This window comes from Musca domestica, unplaced genomic scaffold, assembly GCF_030504385.1.
Source record: "Musca domestica strain aabys unplaced genomic scaffold, Musca_domestica.polishedcontigs.V.1.1 89, whole genome shotgun sequence".
Lineage (NCBI taxonomy): Eukaryota > Metazoa > Arthropoda > Insecta > Diptera > Muscidae > Musca > Musca domestica.
This window is the reverse complement of record NW_026712430.1, coordinates 2,614,148-2,632,826: the sequence shown is the minus strand read 5'-3', so window position 1 is coordinate 2,632,826 and position 18,679 is coordinate 2,614,148. Positions and strand designations below refer to the sequence as shown.

The 18,679-nt window shown below is 28.9% G+C and overlaps 1 protein-coding gene across 2 annotated transcripts; it reads left to right on the top strand.

The window, feature by feature from the left end:
* Nucleotides 1–814: 814 nt before the first annotated feature.
* On the top strand, nucleotides 815–14,949 carry LOC101895574 (RNA-binding protein squid). Of its 2 annotated transcripts, XM_059131430.1 has the most exons (8): nucleotides 815–1,112; nucleotides 5,347–5,387; nucleotides 5,454–5,728; nucleotides 5,799–6,039; nucleotides 6,683–6,799; nucleotides 12,419–12,526; nucleotides 12,788–13,046; nucleotides 13,878–14,949. In XM_059131430.1, exons 1-7 carry the CDS (start codon nucleotides 961–963, stop codon nucleotides 12,856–12,858), a joined length of 1,005 nt encoding a protein of 334 aa, XP_058987413.1. In that variant the 5' UTR covers nucleotides 815–960; the 3' UTR covers nucleotides 12,859–13,046; nucleotides 13,878–14,949. The 2 variants fall into 2 exon arrangements, with proteins under 2 accessions (XP_058987413.1, XP_058987414.1); XM_059131431.1 differs by lacking the exon at nucleotides 12,419–12,526 and having other exon boundaries at nucleotides 817–1,112.
* The last annotated feature ends 3,730 nt before the right edge of the window (nucleotides 14,950–18,679 follow it).

Below are 18,679 nucleotides of genomic sequence, written 5' to 3'. Positions count from 1 at the left end.
TTTTATGTTGTTGTTGAATTGTGTATTTGTTGTTATTTTGCTTCTACTTTCTAAAAGCCCATTTATACTATTCCCTTATACGATGTTCAAGGATATTGTCTTGATTTATCTGCTTGATTCTAAATGAACTCAAAACTTGGTTTTGTTTTAAATCAAATGTTTAATCGAAATATTTTGCATTAAAACAATGCCTTTTGCTCCTAAAAATGTACTTTTGTAGTCTGTGCCAAAATTGGTAATATTTACTTTTAGAAATAACTATAAAAAGAAAAACACAAAAACATAGTAGATTCTTGCAGGTACTTGCAGTTCTGGAACATAAGTTCATGGTAGAAAAATACAGGAAGTTGCATCGACGCTATGTCAATATTTTTAAAATGTTTTTTTTTTTTTTTTTTTTTTTTTTTTGAGAAACAAGTAGATTTTTATAAGTTTTGTTATACGACCCTAATCAGAGATTGTTATGATATGTATTTTTCAAAAATTTTAACGATTTTGACATATTTTTTAATTTCATTTTTTTTATTTTTATTTTTTCATTTTCAAAATTGGTTTGCCAGTTCATTGTCCCAGCAGTTGTGTTGATGCGACCGCCTGTATTCTTCTACCATAATATTTTTGTGAAGTAAGTTAGTTTTTTTCAAGTAGCTTGTGTGAATGTATTGTTTTTCGAACTTTCAAGTGTAAACGCTTGTTAAGCATTCAGCTTAACGATAGTATGTACTCTAGGCATAGTTTGGATTTCTTTAAAAATCGATAAAAGACGATTAGCGTAGAGTCGACCTACGCATTCCTATTCTGTCTTTTCCGGCCATATTGTAATTATCAGCTATACGGCTAGCTAGTGTCGTTGGTAAAAGAAAAAGTAATCTGGGGAAGAGAAATATTGTTTTTTTTTTTTTAAAGAATAAAGTGAAATTGTTTTTAAATTAAATTAACCTTTCACGTACCACACAAAAAATGGCCGACAACAAGAATCAAGATTGTGAAATGAATGGCGAAGATTTTTCTCAAGACGTCAGCGCTTCAAATAACGAAAAAGAAAATGGAGGTACTGCCGGTACCACTAATGGAAACACGGAATCAACTAATACTACACGCGATGACGACAGGTATTTACTAAAACGTCTAATATATCGGGTTTATACCGCTGAGTAATAAAGCGTTTCTGATTTTCTTCCAAAACGAATATGTTACGTAAAGAAATATCGGTGGGAGCTTTTAGCAGTAATTTTTTTTGATTGGTACACATGATACCACGCAGAAGAACAATGGAAAATTGAGGGTCGTATTACATTATTTGTACGAACTCTCGATAGATGTATACTTGCGGTTTCATGTGATTTTTCTAGCGAAGAGTCAGTCCCTTAGTGGGCGCGTGAATGTACAACTGTACTTCAAAAATTGGGAGAAATAGAATAACATGGAAAGGAATCGCGCCATTTTCTGACGTCGAAAAATAGTCTAATATTAATGAATATTGTTTTGTATTTTCCTTTTTTTTATCTTGAGAGAATTTTTAGCTGAAAGCTGCTGTTTGTGTTATAGAGAAAGTGAGGTTAAGAATTCCTTTCATTTTGAAACGCGTGCTTTGGTTTCTTGGCAATTTTTTTGTGTTATTCCCTTTTCTACGCTCTTTCGTATATTTTTTTATTCATTTGTTCGATTCTCAAAATGGCGGTTCGTTAGTTTGCACTGCTGTTGTTATTTACTTTTGCCATCATAAATTTTGTTTTGTGTTCATTTTCGTTTGTGTATTAATTTTCACCGGCCCCTGTACTTTTTTGTTTTGTATGTATGTGGTGTCAATATAAAAATACACCAAATAACATTGTTTTACAGCGTTCATGTTTTGTTACCAAAAATATTAAAGATACATATTTTCCCAGTGTTTTAGCAAATTGATAGCGAATTAGAGAATGTTTATTTAATAAAACACAATTTATATAATTTAGCAAGGACAACAAAATATTAAAGACATATTTTCTAAACAATAGTTCGTTTTAGCAAATTGATAGAGAGTTAGAAAATGGTTATGAAATAAAGAACAATTTATATAATAAAACGAGGACAGCCAATGATTTAGTTTTTTTTTTTTTTTTGTTTACAAGTATCGATTTTTTCAACAAGCTATAATATTAAAATTGTTGTCAGTAGATTCAATTAATCAGCATAGATAATTTACTATGAAATTTTGGTTTAATTTTCAAGCACATTTACTCAAACATGTGATACTGTGGTTCCATTACGCATTGCATCCCAACTTGATTTCAATAGTTAACATCCTGAATGTTCGATACACTGATATTGAATCAATCTAACAATCATCTCCGTAAATTTTAATTTATTTTGTTATTTTTATGATTTTATTTCCGACAACTCTACTTTAGCTTATCCCTTAGTTTTAGTGGGCGATGCAGCTAGTTATTGTTGAGGGAGCGGCTATTTCACTCCGAGACATAGGTCTGTGTGTTAATATCAAAAGATATAAAGAAAAGTACAAAAGATGTGAAAAGGAGAATATATAAACTTGAAGATTTATCATGCAACATTTAGTCAAGGTCTACCAATTAAGTCAATGGACATTGCTGTAAAGATAAGTGAACACACATTTAAAAATTACCGCAACACGCCTATCTAATACCCGACGTGACATACAATGTACTCACCTTCTCCACTAGGGTAAAATGTTTTGTACTTCCTATTACCCAAATATGCAAGGTCCATATCTTCAAGGAAACCAATAAAACCACAGCAAAATAAAAAAATCTTTCAAATGTTATTTTTTCAATTGCACACCTTCACATTTTTATTATTGTTTGTTGTTAACATACAAATTTGACATAAAGTAGTACTGTTTATTTTGAATTTGTTCAACTTTTAAAATTTAAACGTTCGATGCATTTCGGGGTAGCATTTGGATAAAAATGTGTATTCAGAACTTGTGCTGACGTTAGGATGAGATTGGGGTGTAAAAGTTAAGCAAAATACTGTATTCCCTTAAATCGCCTTAAAACTCAAATGCGAAACTAAGTTGTGCCGAAAAAAAGTTAACACATCTGCACATAATAAAAAATGTTTATAATAGATATACCTAGGGTCCTTGGGTACATTGGTAACTCGGCCGTATGAAATGTGGGTATGACAATAATTGAAATAGTGGCCTAACCTTGAACAAATTCGAAACGTTGCTATGTTCAATGCCAATTCCGATTTTACATTAGGCAAGCTTAGCAGAGAGGAAATGTAAAAAATAGCTTGTACTGGCAAATCCTTTTTGTAGTAATTTTTTAATAAAATATGTAATCAGCAACTACAGAAAAAGCTAAATTTCTGAAAACAAATTGCCTTGCACAAATGCGAGAGTCAAGTTCAAAAGGGAAAATAGAAATAGCCGCAATTAAACTTGTCTAGTCTAAATCAGTACAGAGAGAAATATTTATTATCTGCAATGCTTTTTTAATTTCGAATTATTATACGAAGTATATTTACAATTACCAAAAATTATATTATGTCGAAATTCAAAACATGTTTGGTTTCCTCATAGGCATAATATTTTTATGTTTGATATAAACCCCAAAATATTTCTCAGATAGTCTTTTGTTAACAAATATTTGCATTTGAAATGCAATATACAATATTACCAGACATTTATTGACCCCTTGTCGTATTGTCGATTTGGAATTCATTACTTAACATGGTTTTGTTTACACGACTAGGTTTGCCTAAAATGCCTATCTGTATTGTTGCCCTATGTATTATATTCACTTCCCTTTATCCACACCTCAATGTTATATTACAATTTTAAATCTAATTTATTCTATATTATTTTATAATACTGAGTTCAGCTTTCCCTTTTCAAATAAAGTATACGTGATTGGATGGATTCTTACAGTATAAGCATATAAAAATTATTATAAAACGTAATTAAGCATATAAAACTACGTATTTAATTTATTGACTGTGCAATTAAAAATGCTAACAAATAAAGCAATATTTTCAAAACATTATTGTTGTTTTTTTTATTTTGTAGTTTCCAAAACATAAAATTTACCTATTTCTTGAAGCATATAAAGTTACTATTTAAGAAAGATGTCCAATCATTGTTTAGAATTAAGATAAGCAATAATTAAAAAAAAAATTAGAACAGAAAAAAATTAATTTTGTTCAGAGGAGACGTTTTGTCGATCAAAAAAGAAGGATTTATTTAAAATACACAAAATTGACACAGCCTGGTTCTTTATCCCCAATACTCAGTACTTATCCTACCTACCACCCCCATACCTATATCAACAATTATAATTACACACACAGACACTCATTTATAAACTACTAAATTATTTTCCTGTTGTTTGAGCGAACTAATCTTGTTCCTCTCCGGCAGGTACTATATGCCAATAACAAACCTACTCTAGCTTCTAAGTGAGGAGACTTGTTTAAAACTTACAGCAACAAGTGGACTTTGATGAAGATAAGAGAATGAGAGATGTTGATGATAGTGTGCCAACAATCGAAAAGTAATACCTGGAAGGCAGTTGCGTGCACAACAATGCGAGAGGATACAAACAACGGTACAACGAACGAATGCTTGCTTTCATCATACGCCACTTCACGAAAGACGATGGTATTTATCATAGTAAAGCATACATAAAATACACCAAAACTCTATTTTGTCGAAATGCATAAAAGATTGGATTAAAGTTTTATCTAAAATAAAAATATTGTATATTTTTCATGTTCTTGTTGTTTTGCCGATACTTAAATTCTATTAGAATCGATTGATCGCAAAGTCGTCTTGCCTTGTCTCTCAACCAACAACTCTACACAAAAAATTAAGTCATCTACAAATCATAAATTAGCGGTGTTTTAACGATTTCAAGTAATTTGTCGTCACACAATAAATACTGAATATCTTAGATATTGATTTTATCAAATTTTGGCCTTCTCACTTTCTCTCCCGTTTGCGTCTAGTGTAAATAAAAAATAACGTAAGAAATCTCGTATTATATCTCTCATTAATTATTGATATAAATTTAATTGTTACTCGTCACAATTCTTCCTCTTGATCGCCTTGTAAAACAATAAAATTATTTGAAAATAAAACATTTTTGGTAATGATGAATTTTAATTAAAATTTCATAACTTTGTAAGTTTTCTGCTGAAAATTTGTCGTGCTTTGTAAACAAATTTAAATACAAAAATATGTTATAACGTAAATTTTTCAAAAAATACATTTTGAAAAAACATGTGATTTTTATACACATTATTAAATTATATCCATTTTACATTCTTGCTTTTTCATATGTGTTTAATAAATTTGTTTCCTGTTTTACTTTTAATTTTCAGAAAATTGTTTGTTGGCGGTTTGAGCTGGGAGACATCAGAAAGTAAGTGAAAATCATCAATCTATTCATCAATTTTCATTCTCAGATTTTACTTTTTAATTTTCACAGAGGAACTACGTGAACATTTCAGCAAATTTGGTGAAATTGAAAGTATTAACGTTAAGACCGATCCACAAACTGGTCGTTCTCGTGGTTTTGCTTTCATTGTCTTTGCATCTACCGATGCCATTGACAAGGTTAATGAAGCCGGTGAACATGTTATTAACAACAAAAAGGTTGATCCTAAAAAGGCTAAGGCTCGTCATGGCAAAATCTTTGTTGGTGGTTTGACGACCGAAATCAGTGACGATGAAATTAAAACATACTTCAGTCAGTTTGGCAATGTAAGTATTTTATCATATTGGCCTTACATGTATTAAATTTTTCTTATCATTATATGTGATTTTTTTGCAGATTGTGGACGTTGAGATGCCATTCGACAAGCAAAAGTCACAACGTAAAGGATTTTGTTTTATTACTTTTGATTCGGAACAAGTTGTTACTGAATTGTTGAAGACACCAAAACAAAAAATTTCCGGCAAGGAAGTTGATGTTAAACGTGCTACACCCAAACCAGAGAATCAAATGATCATGATGGGAGGTCGTGGCGGTCGAGGTGGCATCCGTGGTGGACGCGGCGGTTATGGACGTGGAGGTGAGTAAACATCGAACATTGTATATGGGTATATCAGAATCTTAATAGCTCAAAGGCCCTAATTTGTTAAATCATTTTAATTTGTTCAAATCATTTTGAATCACGAGATTTCTCTTTGCACTTGTTACTTATTACCAACATAGATATTTGTAACTGCTATGTACCTATAAACGACAGTTTTGTTAAGCAATATGACTATTCTAACTGTTTTACAACAGGAGAACTTTTATGAGAAGTTTTTAAGACAAATTTGATATATATTTTGTCATTTTCTCAATATCCTGTTTTTAAATGCCTTTATTCATGACAATTTCAAATATCAAATAATTTATATAAAAATAAGTTATTATTCTTATTAAGAAATATTATTGGGAAATATCACATTAAAAAGAAGATAAAAGTTCGTGGAAGTTATCGAAGTAAACGAAAGAAACTCGCTGCATGAAAACATTTTTCTGAAAATTTAATAAGGCGTTGCAATCTTGCGGGGAAATCTTAGTTGTCTAACTTTAAACAATGCCTTTCTAAAATTTTCACTTCTAATATTTAAAAAATCAATTTGGTTTTTATTTATTTTTATCAACTCTTTCTCATTTTAAATTTTAACAAACGAATCTTGATTTTTTTCTTTTTTTCATAAAAGGTTATACCCACCAATGGTCCGGTGGTCCTGGTGCATACCCTTCTTATGGTAACTACGGCTATGATGCCGGTTATCCCGATTACTATTACAATGGCTATGGCAGCGATTATGGCTACGGTAAATACCAAACACCTTATAATAGTAACACACAGACCAATCCTAATTATTACAATAACAATCCCAATGCCTCTTATCATAAAAATAATAGTAATTATCAGCAATTCAAGTAAATTAGGCATATAATATCAACAAACAAAACGAAGAAAGAGAGTGTGTACAGAATAAACAAGAAATGAATGAAGAATAAAAACGTCAACCCTAAAAGCAAATTTTAATATTATCCAAACCATGCCACCTACAAAGAAAAATTTAACACAAATTCAAACAATACACAAAATAGTAATGGACAAGCCGAAGAAAAAAACACACAAAAGCAAAAAAAATATGACATTTTTAAGAAATAGTTACATACGAACTGGTTCAAATTATGTGAACTACTACTGATGATTACTATTATTTTCATTGATATTTGATTAGGACAGTTCATCTATATATATACATATATATATATATAAAAGCCTTATATATAAAATATTATATTCTTAATACAATTTGTTTGATTTTACAAGAAAAACAAAAACAAATCTTAGACAAGTTAAACGTAATTATTATTTTTGCAATTATAAAATTTTTAACACATTTTTTTCATATAATAAATATTCGTACTACCTATATACTTTTTACTTCTTATATTTTTTAATTATTTTTTTTTTTTTTTGATTGTTTTAAATATTTAAAATAACAAATTTGTTTCAATATTGGTAAAAATTCTAATCACTTGAACGTAATTTCCAACATTAACGTAAAAGATAAACAAGAAAATTTGAACATCAACCAAAAACTGACGAAGATAGTGTGTTACATAATAATAAAGAAAAACTTACCATTAATGTTGATTTATACGAACCAAACGGATGTATTAATCAACAAAGAATATAACTTAAAAATAAACACAAACGCAAAAAAGAAATACCATATCCTAAATTAAGAAAATCGATTGAGGATGGGATATATCCTACATCCACATGCCCAAGAAAGTAATGAGAAGGCCAATTGTCGGAATGGCAGAGAGAAAAAGGATATAAATAGAAATTTTGATCAAACATTCATAATGTATTTACACTTTATGGTGGTGTACAAAAGATTATAAACATCATATACCTCATAGTGCCAAACATATTTCCGTAGATGCTTATATGTTGCCTTTTTATTAAGTATATATGTATATATACAACATACACTCACCTAGATATATGAAACATTACAAATTTGTTAGATACTATGAATAGGGCTTCATAAATAATGAACTGATTTTTCAGGGCCAAGCCAAAATTACAAGGAAACAATAACGCCGGGTTCTTTTTATGTTGGACGAAAATACCAAACCGATACATACAAATAGAATGTGCATTTGTGATAGGTGGGAATGACAAATGTATTATAGGCCTGTTTCTCGTTATGGCTACACATAGAAAAGACAAGCAAAGGACAAATTTGTAACAGGTCTCTAAATAAATGCATTTTTATTCTACGTTTCGCATATTTTCTTCCGTAAATATTTTGTATTGAGGGAAAATTTGGAATTATATCAAAAACCACTGAACATAAAAGTTATGATGATTTTTCGACACTCAAGAGATGCATAGACCGATGCGGTGTCTCAATCAGACCATGGCTACTGCAAAAATTAGATGGGTAGATTACAGTGTCGACCACTATTAGTTTTGTGGTGAATTTGAATTCCATTTGAATATATTTTTGTATTCAATAATTATGTCTCTTGAAAGTTCTAACATATGTATCTACCCAAAAAACCCCTAATATACATAGAGTTTATTTATTTTTATGAATATATATTTATTAACAACATATGTTTGGCTTTAAGCCAAATCAAAAATCAAGCCTTTTTGTGTATCACTTTTTGTGGTCACTATTATATATTGTATAGAAAAAGTGTTATAATTTTTTATAACAATTTCTATTTTTAATAGGACATATTTATAATCTTAGTAGATGATTGATTGGATAAATGATGCATATGTTTTTAATATGCATTCAGAGAGGAAATTTATACACATGAGAAGCGTTGTCGTTTTACCATTATCATTGTAACGTGGGATTGGCTTTTTGCAAAATTGTTTTTAGCATTTTGAAGGCCTCTGAGTGCATCTAGGCCAAGCATTACAACTTCCACAAGATTAGGTGAATATTTCCCCAATTCCACTTTACACACACACACAATTATACATTTTTATCATTTTCCATAGAAGACACCAGAGTTTTTCATTCCCGTTTTGAGGCTGCTATATAATAAATAAACGTTTGTTTAGAAAGTGCAAGGATCTATTGTATGATGTTACCGCTTTTTAGTGCAATACGTGTGTATAATTATTGTTATAGCATTACGATCTCAACAAATATCCTACATTTTTTTCTAACAAAAGTCTTTCAGGTCTCTACCATAGGGAATTAACAGACAGGAGTTTCTAAAGGAAAAACATAGTAAATAGTAACCTTTTATTTGCTAAAGGACGAAAATTATACGAAAAAACACATATATTATGAGAACTTTTTCCACTAAACATATAAATTCAATTAAAGCAAATATTTTTATGGTCCAGCAAATAATACCTTTTTTAATATGCGTAAATGCGGCGTTTACGTTTTCTATTGTTTAAAGCTAAAAATACACACTTCGTCAATTTTGAAACAAACACCAATAAAATATTTATTTATTAAATACATTTTAATAAGATTTGAAACATATTTTTAACAAATATATTTAATAAACTTTTTTTATAAAAATTACATTTTTTTTGCTAACAGTCCAAAAACACAAAACAGGAAAAAAAAAAAAAAACAATGAAGCAATATAAAAAAACATTTATACTTTTGTGTTTATGGATTGTTGTTTTTGTAGCATAACATAAATATGTGTAATTTTTCATAAAAAATTGTTCTTTTTATATATTTGATCACATAGAATGATTTGATAATAACAATTTGTTTTAATTAAATTTTAAAATTTTATGTTTATATTATTATGTAACACTATTTTATATTATATATTTGAAAAAAGTAAAGTCATTTTAACCATAATCCCTCTTGCATGTTTCTCTCACTGTTTTACTATTCAAAAAATTAATCCTTTTTTTAAATTTAAGTTAAAAGTTTTAAGCAAAAACTTGATAGTTTCGCAGAAAAGAAAAACAGTTGGATATTCTGTCGTAGTTTTTGTTTTTTGCTTTATTTTAATAATATATTGTAACATTTTATCATACCTTTATTTAAAAAAATATAAAAAATATTGTAATGCCGAATTTTCAAATGTTTCGCCTCACAATACACCATTTTATTATATATTTCCCCTTGGACAATATCCACAACGTTTTGTTTTTATATAAAAATAAGTTCAATTTTTTTAAATTTTTAATACATTTAACCTGGTTTTGTGGTTAATTTTTTTTGGTAATTAATTTTTAATAGTAATTTTTAGTTTTACTTTGTTATGTTGTAGTTTTAAAAATTAATTTTTGTCTTGAACTATTTTTCTCTTTTTTTTTATTAAAACCCAAACTAGATTTAGTTGTTTTTCCGAATTTTGCGAACAAATCATAATACAAGAAATTTCTAATTTTAATTTTTAATACTCTATTCAACTTTTAAAGGTAATTTGTTTTTGTTTTTCTGAAATCAAATAAATGAAGATTTTTAATAATAATACACACCTTTAATTTTATAACAAAATCGGAAATCTGAATAATCATAATATGCAATTCTGAATTGTATTCAAATATATCCAAAACTACTCTTTGTTGAATGAATCAATAAATTATTACACATATATATGGTGAGGTGAGACATTAAAACACACAAAGAATTAGCATGTCAATGGAAAATAATTGAGTCCTACCATTAAAGGGCTATACATTGTTTTCCATGAAAATCAAAATTGTGAAAGACAATACGCTAAAATTGTTGTGTGGGAAAATAAGGTAAAAAATCACAAGTTAATTTTGTTGAATACATTGAGAAAGCATGAGAACAATTAATTGCAACATAATATTCTTTAAATAAAATTTTAAAAGAGAGAGAGATATGCAATTATTATAACAGAAGGAAACAACACTAGTTTTTCTTGAAGAGCAGCGTCGCTTTGCGCCCCCCCATTTTAAACATTGTTTAAATTTGACACTACAAATGTTAAAAAAAAAACTACAGAGAAAATTATATCAAGACCAACAGGTTTTTTTAACTTCCATCTTTTATTGTTTTTTATATTATACCGCATCAAAACAACTATGCCTTTATAATTATTATAATTAGTCATATATATGTATGTATTTACAAACTAAAAGAGCAAATAAAAGTAAAAAAAAACATTTTTAAAACACCATTATCTCTGGTTTCTCATGTGTTTTCTTTAGAGAAAAAAAAAACGATACTTGGCGGCGATTTTCATCTTTATTTTCCTCATAACAATATATGTGTGTTAAATAACTTACAAATGCATATGTGAAAAATAATTGATAGTTATACCAATTTGATTGACGGTCTTTCAAAGTGTTATCAAAAAATTAAAAGGCATCCACTGGAAGAAAAAAAATAAATATTGATAAAAAAACAAAAAACAACAGCTGCGCATATCAATTGCAATTAAGTATTGCTTAAATCTTCAAAACACAGAAAATAAGAAGGTGTCATTATATGAATGTCATACTAGACCCAAGAAACCGTCTTGAATAATTTCTTAAGGTGTGGTTTCACCTGTCAAAAGTTACTTCTTTCCTACCCATTATGACTTTTATTCCGTTATTCGCCATTCACCAAATTCAAAATTTTTATGACTGCAAAGATTTCAGAAAATCCCGACGCATAGTGTGTGGCGTTTGAAAACTATTGGCAATTTTTCTTTCATACTGCCCAAAAATACATTTTGTATAACTGTTTTGGAAAACACAATCAAGTGTATACTTTCTCATTCAATTTCTTCGCCCTGTATTTATTTGTTACATACAAATAACAGCGCTTAACTTAAAATTATAAAACTTTATATGCTAAAAATGATAAACTCTTGAATTGCATATGATTTTTGCCTAGAATTCTGTATACTAATTAAAAAAAATATTTTTTAATAATTTGAAATTATTAATCGGTAAGTAAACAAACGGTTATGGTGTTACAAAGTTTGCAGCTAATTATTTATAATTTGGAGTATCAAAATGCACTTCTTTCTAGCTTAAAAATAAATTATATACAATACGTAAACTTATTTCCTGTAATTGGTTTTAAACAACAAATTTGTGTTTTAATGATATCTCACCATTCACCATATATACAGGCGCATAGAATATATAATATTAAATAAACAATAATTTTGACCGAATTTATTTGCACACACTGTTTACACAAAAACATACATACATTAACAGATGAATGTAGATTTTAATCCATAAAGTAGTTGAGTGTTTATTCTATACACAAGTTATTTATGATTTGTTTTATTCTTGCTTTTTTCTTGTGTCATTTCACCAAAAATACGCAAATGAACGATTAAAAATATATACCAAACATAACTGTTAAAAAAAAAAAACAAATAATATATAAACGAATTGCAAAAAAATGTAATTACAATTATTTACAACACCTTCCACATAAAAAACAATCAAATAAAAGACTATGGCTATGCTGGAGGTTATGATGGCTATGGTGGTAGCGGCGGTTATGGTGCAGGAGGTGGTGGTGGTCGTGGTACCGGTGGACCTAGAGGAGGTCCCAAAGGAGGTAGTATAAACAATTAAAATCAATATAAAAATAATGTAACAATTGAATTCAATTGGCAAAGAATAAACTCTAACAAAAAACGGTCAAAATTAAAAACAAAAATTAGTAATATATTTTTGGTTCAAAATTGTGAATATCTGTGCACTTCTGTTAGGAATATGTATGTGTGTAAATTTAGTTTAATAATATATTGTTTGTATATGTACCCATAACTTAATTATGTATTTTTTCTATTTCATTTTTTTTATCTTTAAATTATAGGTGTCGGCGGCGGTTATCAATCGGGCAAACAAAGAGGGACAGGACGTCAGCCCAGACATCAACCATATTAATTTTAATTCAACTTCCTTACTCCATAACTACAAAACATAAGCAAAGATTAAAAAATATTTTTTAATTATAAACAAAACACAAACAACAAACCTAAGCAACCGAAAGTCTTTCTAGAATTATAAACGGCATTATGCTATTGAGCAGCATAATAATTAAAGCAAAAGATATCATAGTTTAGTTCGTTGTGGTAAGTCTAAATATTTAAAAACATTAATAAATATATATGATTTTTCAATAGAATGTCCTTTGCGAAACATTGACGAGGTGACACATCTTCTAGCGGTCTAAGTCTGGAGCATGAAGACTTCTTTAGTGCTTAAAGGGCTGAAATAATAGCTTTTGTTCATTACGATCTCGGCGACGTTTGATTTGATAAAACCGAATTTCTTAAGAAAAAAATTTATCTATTATAATGTCCAAATAAGGGTTTCCTGATTTATGATGTGATCTGTGGATCGGAAAATTTGGTTCTGTATCATGATAGTAGAGATTTTTTGAAGTGATGACCCTTTCTGGCTATTGTGCGATAACTAGTGGACCGTATATTCCAAATCGACATTTATTGTGACTGAAAAAAATTATTGGGCAGAGTCTGGACAATTTGGACAAATCAGACACAGCTTTTTAGAACAAAGTAAAATTATAATTTTTCAAAATTACTAAATCAAGTCATTTTGTTTGATTATGAGAACTGCATGATTTTTCTCTCAAGTAATTTTATTTTTATGGGTCAACATCAATAGTTATGTTCCAATGTAATGGTGTATTTCTAATTTTACTTTGCTACTGACACATCGATTTAAAATATGCTGACATGGATTCACAATACAGTTTTTGTAATCAATCCGTATGAAATTATAACCAACTCTCTCAAAGCTGTGGTATATAAGTAACAATCAATAGCTTCCAAATTTCTATTTATAAAAAGCATCGCTTGTGTCAATTGAAACAGAATTGTATTCATTATGTTAGAAATTTTATTTACAGCTATTTTAACCCATTTTCTTTTCTTTTTCAGCGTTCTTTTTTCTACAAGTTATTCAATCATATATTCTTAAACAAAAGATCAGTCATTCATACATCTCTATTAAATCCATATGTAAAATATAGTTCTTCAAAGACACAGGGAAATTCTAAATGTATAAAACTAATATATTGAACTATCAAAATACGTGGATTTCATATAGTTTTTTATGGAAATCCCGCTCTATCGCCGTAGTCTATATATTCTGAAATTGACAAATAACAACAGACACAACAACTACCATTCCAGAAAACAAACTCATTGCGTTTACTTTAAAAGCAGCAGTACGTACATCAAGCCACAGACTTCATTTTCAACCACACACTGTTTTTCATCATATTACCCCGCAAACACACATCTATATATTCAGGCTTAATTTCCTTTTTCACAACATTACTATTTTATTTTTTTTGCTACAGTCTAGTTTAAAAATGTTTGTAATATTAAATTTAATAAAACAAAACAATACCCTAATTATAAAGCCAGTTTCTCGGTTTACTAATTCTCTATTACTATTGCAGAGTGTGCTTCAAAATAAGTTTTTTTTATTTTTAAAAACGTATTGAAGGAACCCACCTCATATATACATATACTATATAAAACATAGATACATATATAACAAAACAAACAAAAATAAAACCAAAACTTTACTTCATTTATGGGTTTATTCATTTCTTACCACGTTTTCTCTAAATATATATTTATATATATATTGATCCATCATACAAACCTACCTTTACATCATCGTATCTATTTACCACATAATACTTAATAAATATTTTTTTTCTTCATTACTAAATCAACCAGACTTTGATTTTTATATAAGTTGTTCTCATTTTTTCCACTTTATTTTCCTTTGGCAATATTAAGTACCCTTGATGATATACAATTTATACTATTTTTTTATTACTTTTAAGAAATGTATTGTAATATTCACAACACTTTATATAATGTAATAGAACAAGCAAACTTTGAACAAAAAAGAAGTTATACAAACGTAAGAAAATATTGAAGATTAATAAAAGGTTCTAAATTGATAACAAAGACCACCAAAAACTATACAAAATTAATGTGTTTTCTTTATTTGGAATGATGAAACACAAGGGCCCAAGAATACATAAATTCTATATGCGTCGAAAATATTGACCTGAAACAGAGCTGAGTTCATGGTTCGTCCTTGCACCAAAAAAATTGACTGCAACATTCATTTCATATCACTACGACATAAAATGTGACCAATATTTTTTTTAAATGCATAGAAACATTATTGAATTAACGGACATAGGCAAACCCATTCAAAGTGCCAATATATTCTGAACATTGGGCAATATTCATTCTACGCCAAACAAATTGACTTTGTAAAATTTCATATACATCTAAATAAAATGTGATCTTTATTTTTTAAGAATGCTGGGAAAGATTTATAGACTGACGTACATAGGCGAACCCACTCAAAATGTCATGAAGTGAACTATCGGTCTCTATATATTCCCTTGCGGTCTCTATATATTCCCTTGCATGTTACTACATATAAAAGTACACGGACATAACTATTATAACGATTGATGTTGCCGTAGTTAGTGTTTTTTGGTATCATTGTACTTTATCCCACTACAGCATTTAACAACATGTTTTAATAGATTGTAGTACATTTTCGTTAAAAAAATCTAAAACAACATTTTCTCAAAGTGTAACGCCATTCTAAATGGTGGCTTGGTTTATCACATTAATTCAGCGCATGCCGATTTCAATACGTCAACGCCAATCGTAGAATGGCTATAATTCTAAAACAGTGGACCACGTATTTAGGCAAGCCATTAAATACTGCCATTTTTTTATTTTTCTTATACGAATGTATTTAATATATAAGAAACTATTTTCGGCGTTTTGAAAAAAATTTCATGAATCCGTTTTTCTTACTGTATAATGAAAATTTACCTTGATTTAAGTCTTTTGAAATGTTTAATGTTATTCCTTAAATTATCTGTTTTATCTTGATAATAACTATATCAAATGTGTTATTTGTAATAGACAAAATGATATATTGCTGAAAGACCCATAGACGCTATTTTTATTCTTTATAGGAGTTGTTTTTCAATAACTCTTTGGTAGAATATTCACAGGAAAAATCCAGCTAGAATTATGGGGAGTTATGGCTCTTTCAAAAACTGCGGTATTCCCTTGCCCCTAGTATATTTCTACTTTATTAAAGGTTGTCTTTTTGCTATTATCTTTTAATCAACACAGGTTTATTTAACCGTGAATCGTCTTACAAACGAACAACACCTGCAAATCAATATTACCGATGGTTACCCTTTAAGTTCTAGACTTATTAGAAAAAAATAAAAAATCTCCTCGTGATCTTACTCGTGATAACAATTTTTCAAAATTAAACGATGATAAAATGGTTAACTAGTATTTCCTGACTTTTGCATTATAAATTATAAAGTGTGGGCTCACAAAGTCGTCCCGGACTATATGCTGGCATTAAGCTTTTTCAAAATGAATACTGAAGTCAATCTGCTGTTGGTCTATATATTTTTAGAAGGATCCAAAATGGAAGAATGCACTGCAGCGAGTAGATTATAGTTAACTGAAAATTTTGTAATTGCGATAGTACAAGTTTTAAGTTCTTCATTGTAATATTTCGAGCTCTTTAATTGTTCAGAAAAGACTAAATAAAGCACAACTAAAACCTGCATGTTGGAACTCATTAAAACTTATGGAATGGAATTGAATCTTTATGTTGGAAAACATACATGATGGAATTGAATAAAACTTTCAAGATTGAGATCGCTCGTCCAATGACTATCTTTGTGAAAAGAGGCTTTTAAAGTTATCCACAATTAAAAATTCATAAGAGTAGTCATTAGGTTGACTACTGCAGTCAGGGCGATAGGCAGATAGGAGACTGCAAGGATTATACCACTTGTCGGCGTCAACCCTAATTTTGTATTCCGTAACTGCGGCGACTGTTTATTAAGTTTTTTGCAACTCTAACTATTTTATTAAATTGATTTGGATTTGTTATTTTTATTTTGGGATTTTCCATATTTATTTTATATTGTAAAATAAAAACACTAAACAAATACAAGTCGACATCCAAAATTATAACGACAAAATCAGAGCCAATACAAGCCTACGTCGTCGTCACATTTTCTTACAGAATACAAAAAAACACCGATTCGCAACAAACGCCGATATCGAAAAATAGAGTAAGGATTATTATGCCACTGTTCTGTAAATTCGCTTAAGGAATGATTTGCTACGCATAAAAGGGGGCGTCTTTCTTTTTCTATATTATTTCTTTTCATAGTCCTTTCCACGTCCTAACTCCATAAGTCACCAATAAGGTTTTTTTGTACGTACGTGAAAGACATCTCGTCAATATCAATAGACATACTATCTATTACTATCGCTATTAGTCGAAAACCTAAGAAGAATTCGCATATCACAATATACAAAAAAAGGATATGAAAAAAAAAAAACTTATTGGACTTACATTGTACTAACGATAGTTTTAATTTAAAGGCATGTTGTAGCAATAATAATATATGTAAAGGTATGTGATTATTACCACCGCCATGACTATTTTATGTCAAGTTATATGCAATTATCTATATATATAAAAGAAAGGTGTGCTATAGTATGTTTCCATTGGAAACCGAACAACGTTGTTCACTCTCAGAATTAGGTACACGAATTAACCCGTTCATACGGCACGATTCATAATTCATAGTAAAATAATTCCTTTTTTCAAAAATTTTGTTTGTTGATTTTAATGGGAATTTTAATAAATTACATTAAATTCTCAATAATATGAATAGAATAAATGATTGTTTTTCTCCCAAAGATTTATTATATCAATAATTTTATAATTTTCATTCACGTTTTCAACTTTTTGTGTAAATGTTGACATTTTGAATATATTTTTGTATTTTTCTATTTTTAAATTCAGCTGGAGAGACACTTGTCAAACATTTTTTCTGTCAATACAAACATTTTGAAAATATTGCCTCTTTTGTTTGCAGTTTTCTGTGAAAATTTCAACTCGTGGACAAAATGCGTACCTCGGATGAGAGAGAAAACAAAATTTACTTTCGTTTGAATGTAAATACGCTATTCAACATTGTAGTTTTCATTCATAATTTTCAGTCTTCCCAAAATTTTTCAAAATTTATTTTTTCGATAAATGCTCTCATTTGTTAGGGATGGAACATATTTTTTCGTTGTTCTGAGAATGATTCGATTTGAACAATGTACAAATATGAGTGTTCGCTCAGGAAATTTTGTGTGAAGAATTAAGTAGTTTTTTCATAGTTAAGGGTCAAACAACGAATAGAGAGCGAATCAAGTGCAGTGGAAACGCCACATAAGAACCGCTGGACCGATTTTAACGATTCATACAAATTCAGAATTTTTGGCCAAAAAGGACAAAATCCGAAAAAATCGCGTAAAAATGTGATATATTTTCATTTTGACTTTTGAAATGTACAATAGCAATATTTTGCATGACTTTTTTTCCATTTTGACTTATTTTTTTCTAATGTACATTTGTAGTGTTTTTTATATTTTATTTTTGAATTGGAATACTAATACCAATTTATTTAATTGACTTGACTTCTTGAGAACTGAAATTGAAGGTGTGTTACATCATTGTCAATTTTATTTTTGTCAATTCGATTTTTTGTAAACAAAATAAGGAATTATTTTCACAATGTAAAAGAAAGTTATGTTTGGTACTACGCTTATAACTAAGGAACGGCTTGACGGATTTTGACAATTCATACAATTTT

Coding starts and splice junctions, on each gene's coding strand:
- LOC101895574 (XM_059131430.1), top strand. CDS start 961: ATGGCCGACAACAAGAATCAAGATTGTGAAATGAATGGCGAAGATTTT. Junction 5,388..5,453: donor GAGCTGGGAGACATCAGAAA/GTAAGTGAAAAT, acceptor TAATTTTCACAG/AGGAACTACGTGAACATTTC. Junction 12,527..12,787: donor TAGAGGAGGTCCCAAAGGAG/GTAGTATAAACA, acceptor TTTAAATTATAG/GTGTCGGCGGCGGTTATCAA.